Raw genomic sequence first — 3,970 nt, 5'->3', positions numbered from 1 at the left:
CATCTTCTTAAATACCTCCAACAAATACAGTATAAGACACTCATACCAGTTTTTGCAAGATTATTGTCCAAGAATGACTTTTCAAGAGCTCCAAATTTTTTTCAAAGAGTATGTAGGAGCAACTGTAGTGTTGGAAGTGCAATGTTTGGGGTGGTTAAAGCCATCTAGATTTTTTTAAAAGGCTGTTTGGCTGTGCGTTTATTTTGGTCACATCTAAGACAAAACCCTGATACACTGTGGTGTTTCATTAGGTACTATTAGCAATGAGTTCATTTTTGTAGCCCAGTTTGATTGCTCTCTGTGTTTACACTATGACAAAATTGTGGTGACATCATCACACCCACACTTTTCAACCAGAGCCCTAACCTAGTGCACAAAATGGACTTCAGTTAGTGAGAACCTACTCAGAATTTTGCATTCTCCCCATTCCTTATGTCTGCTATTTCAATCTGTCTGTAAAGAAAAAAAGATTAATTTATTAGCAATTTTTTATGGCACTCTTCATTTTATTATACTTTCCCCACAGGCATTGATGCATTTTACAACCCTGTGAGATGTGGGCATTGTGTTTTTCTCAGTGCTGAGAAGAAAACCAGCAGAATATTGATTAATTAGGCAACATTCCCCCATTTGCTCTTCTGGAGCCCTGGGGACTGGTGTTTTTGAAGTGCTTTTTGCAGAAGTGGTAGGTGGGACACGAGGAGTGTTCTGGAATTCATTTGAGCACACAGAACACTGTTTTAGCTTCTCAGCAGTGGAACAATAGTGCCATCGGGTGGGCATGAAGGTGAGGGATTCCTTGGGGAATTTTGAATGTATTGCTATTTCAGAAATCTAAATTAATCCTGGATCCAGTTGATCTTAAATTGATTACTAATTAGTGCAATGTTCTGCAATATACTTAGTCTCTAAAACACAATCGCTTGCATAAAGAATGACAGAAAAACATATAAAATATTAAAACACTTCTTGATTAAATACCACTACTACCAGTTATCATAAACAGGTTTTACACCTGGACATTTTATTAATTCTGTTTTTTTTTTACAATATATGCTAGCTATTTATGCAAATATTGAAAATTCAATGGCCCACAGAGATGCTTTCAATTTCTCCTCTTAATATTTATGTTTATATGTTTAATGCCCTAAATTCAGATGTGAGGAGTGGATTCCAGTTCAGTCCATTAGTGGCATAGACCTTCTGCTTAAAACATCTGACAGCATGGCTTAAGTAGTGCTTGTACCACTTCAGATGTTTTCCAGCAATATGAAACCACTTGCCAACAATTGTTCATGACCTTTCAGGGTACAAAATAGGTAAGTAAATGGTAGGTTTGCAATAGGAAAGATTGTTTATGGCAAATATATGTCTTGGTCTTTACTTGACTGCTGGTTACGATTTGACCAGTGCTTGAAACTCTGAAAAAGAAGAAAAGAGAGTAATAAAATGGGACCTCTGTTTGCAATCACACAGCCCAAAATTTTCTCTCCCAATTTTTAGAGTTAAAATGGGAAACTAATGCTACTTCCTCTGATAAACATTCCTTAAAAGCAGCACATTGTGTATTCCTAACAATAGATACTTGAAGTAAAGGAAGTGTTGCATTTAAGTGTCACATTGTGTCACAGTTCACTAGCAAAAAGCAGTGAAATTATATAGACTGAATTTAGGCTCCATTCCTGAAAAAATCTCCATAGATGAGAAAAGGGACTGACCACTTTAGCAGAGACCTGTTTCTGTGTCAGATTCTCCATAACACAGCAGGTCTGAGCACCTCAGCATCAGATCCACAACATCCAGTACATGGAGCAGGGCAGGTGCCTTTAGGAAGTCTCAAATGCAGGTATTATCTTTCTAATAAGGGCAGTCTTACCATCCACTCCAATTTTGCCATCTCCATCGCTGTCCCCTGCTGCCAGGAATGCCTTGGTCTCAGCATCAGTCAAAGCTCTGGCACTGGCTGAGAAATTCTTCAGGAAAAGTCTGGTAAAGGTGAGAGAGCAAATGAGAGAGACAGTACTGAGAGTGTTCAGGGTTTGGATTGGTAACAGCTGCAAACTTTCAAGCATGATTCAGTTCTTGAGAACTATTTCAATGGTAAAACTTCCTCTCAACTTCGTTGAGAGTGAGGGTAAGGAAGTGAGAGGATGCTGCTTCACAGCCTAAAAAAATCCTTGGTGACATCTTGGTTTCATTGAATTAAAAAGACAAAATTAACACTGACTCTGTAGTGGCAGGATTCAACTTCTCTCCCTTGTTATCTTCCTTCTTCCTCCTAAGATGCAGAATCTCAGCAAGAATTTCTCTAACCTTACTTTTAACTTCAAAGTTTGATGAATGTGATCTGGGAGGTAGAATTCATGTGACAGAAAAAAGATGAGAGAAAATGGCCCTTTGAATTCAGTCTGGTAAAAAAAATCTTACAATAATAAAAAGCAGCTATAGCAGAACTGCTATTTTTATCTTCACAGTCTGTCAGTTATTGCTACATGAAACAAGTACTTTCAGTGCTGTCAGAGAGTTTCCCCATTGTGATCCAGCCTTGCCTTTGTTCTTTGACTTGCAGCTCCTCCAGCACCAGCACTCACACATGGGTGCACAAACACGATTGTCTCCCATCCAAAGGAACAGGAGAAAAGGGAATATTTCTGATCTTATCCTGCATTTTTAGATGATAAGCCAGATTTTTAGGTGATTATCCTGTCGGTAACTTTCTTATTTACTTACTTCAGTTCCTCTTCCTCAATAAAGCCACTCCTGTCCTGGTCTAGAATTCCGAAGACTTTGGCAACTTGGTCTTTGGACTTGGAGTTGAGACCCACTTTGACAAAAAAGGTTTTGTAATCAAATGAATCAGCAGCTGAAATAAACAGATGGAAACAAGGAGAGATGAAGAAAAGTAGTCCAAAATCTGTAACAAAAAAAAAAATTAGCTTTTTGATCAAAAAGCAGCAAACTATTCTGCAGTACAGTGAGGGTAATTATAAATCCCAAGTAACAGTTTTTGATTTTCCAGAGTTTATATCAGGTAAATGGGATTTTTCCATCAATGATGTCTCATAACTAGGAAGGTAATGAAATAATGACTGTGGTCTTCAACATGCAAGAACATACCCTTATAAATAGATACCTCACTGAAAGACATATTTGTAGAAATTGATGATAAATATTTGACTTGTATTGAAATCAGCAGCAGTTTTATTATTATTCTGTGAAAAAACAGAATTTCTGACGCAGGATTCAGCCTTTGGATTTTTTCATCCTTAAAATTGCTGCAGTGCACAAATGATGGTGGGTACCTGTAGCTTGGTTGGTCAAGATTAAAGTTTGCATCTGTTCCATAACTTTGAGTCCTTTTTCTGTTTTTAGTAAGAGAGATTTTTCTGTTTCCATTGCAATTGGGACTTTGGGGTAGCAAGGGCAAAGAAATTTGATAGATAAACTGCAAAGCCAAATTTAAAACATAAATATTACCTTGACAGCTCTGTAGACCAGCAGCAATTTCAGCTTCCGTCAGGATACTGGAAAGAGCCATGTCAAGAATACTGCAAAATGAAAAATACTGTTGGGCAGAGTCACCACTGCTCTTGCTCTCTGAGCTGTGGAGGTGGCCCCGAGGTGAGCCCAGGTCCCAGGGCAGAGCAGGAGAGCTGCCCTGCAGGAGCCAGCTGCTCCATCCTTTAGCTCAGACACACATTGTGCATCTGAGTCGCTGGTATTTCCAGTAAAGTCTTCAGGTGTACAAGCTGAGGACAAAGCCAAATGTATTTGTAGAACTTCCCAGCATTTGGGCGTCCTTGGTTATTTCCATGCATTTTTTGTGTGAATTATTGTGATGTCTTCTAAAGTTCCAGAGGAAAGATTGAACTCACCTGGCCACTTAGTTTTCTTCAAGCCAAGAACAGAAAATATTGTCAGGTAAAGATGAGCAGAGTCCTCTTGACTTAATTATTTTTCAAATGACATA

General features: G+C 38.4%; 1 protein-coding gene across 1 annotated transcript; it reads right to left on the bottom strand.

Moving 5' to 3' along the window:
- Positions 1–1,395: 1,395 nt before the first annotated feature.
- On the bottom strand, positions 1,396–3,538 carry LOC120513171 (parvalbumin beta-like). The gene is made up of 4 exons (XM_039732320.1): positions 3,478–3,538; positions 2,731–2,863; positions 1,877–1,986; positions 1,396–1,421 (listed from the first exon to the last, which is right to left on the bottom strand). Exons 1-4 carry the CDS (start codon positions 3,536–3,538, stop codon positions 1,396–1,398), a joined length of 330 nt encoding a protein of 109 aa, XP_039588254.1.
- Positions 3,539–3,970: the final 432 nt, after the last annotated feature.

The sequence above is a fragment of the Passer montanus genome, unplaced genomic scaffold, assembly GCF_014805655.1.
Source record: "Passer montanus isolate IOZ18808 unplaced genomic scaffold, ASM1480565v1 scaffold8, whole genome shotgun sequence".
NCBI lineage: Eukaryota > Metazoa > Chordata > Aves > Passeriformes > Passeridae > Passer > Passer montanus.
This window is presented reverse-complemented; position numbering and strand designations above follow the sequence as displayed.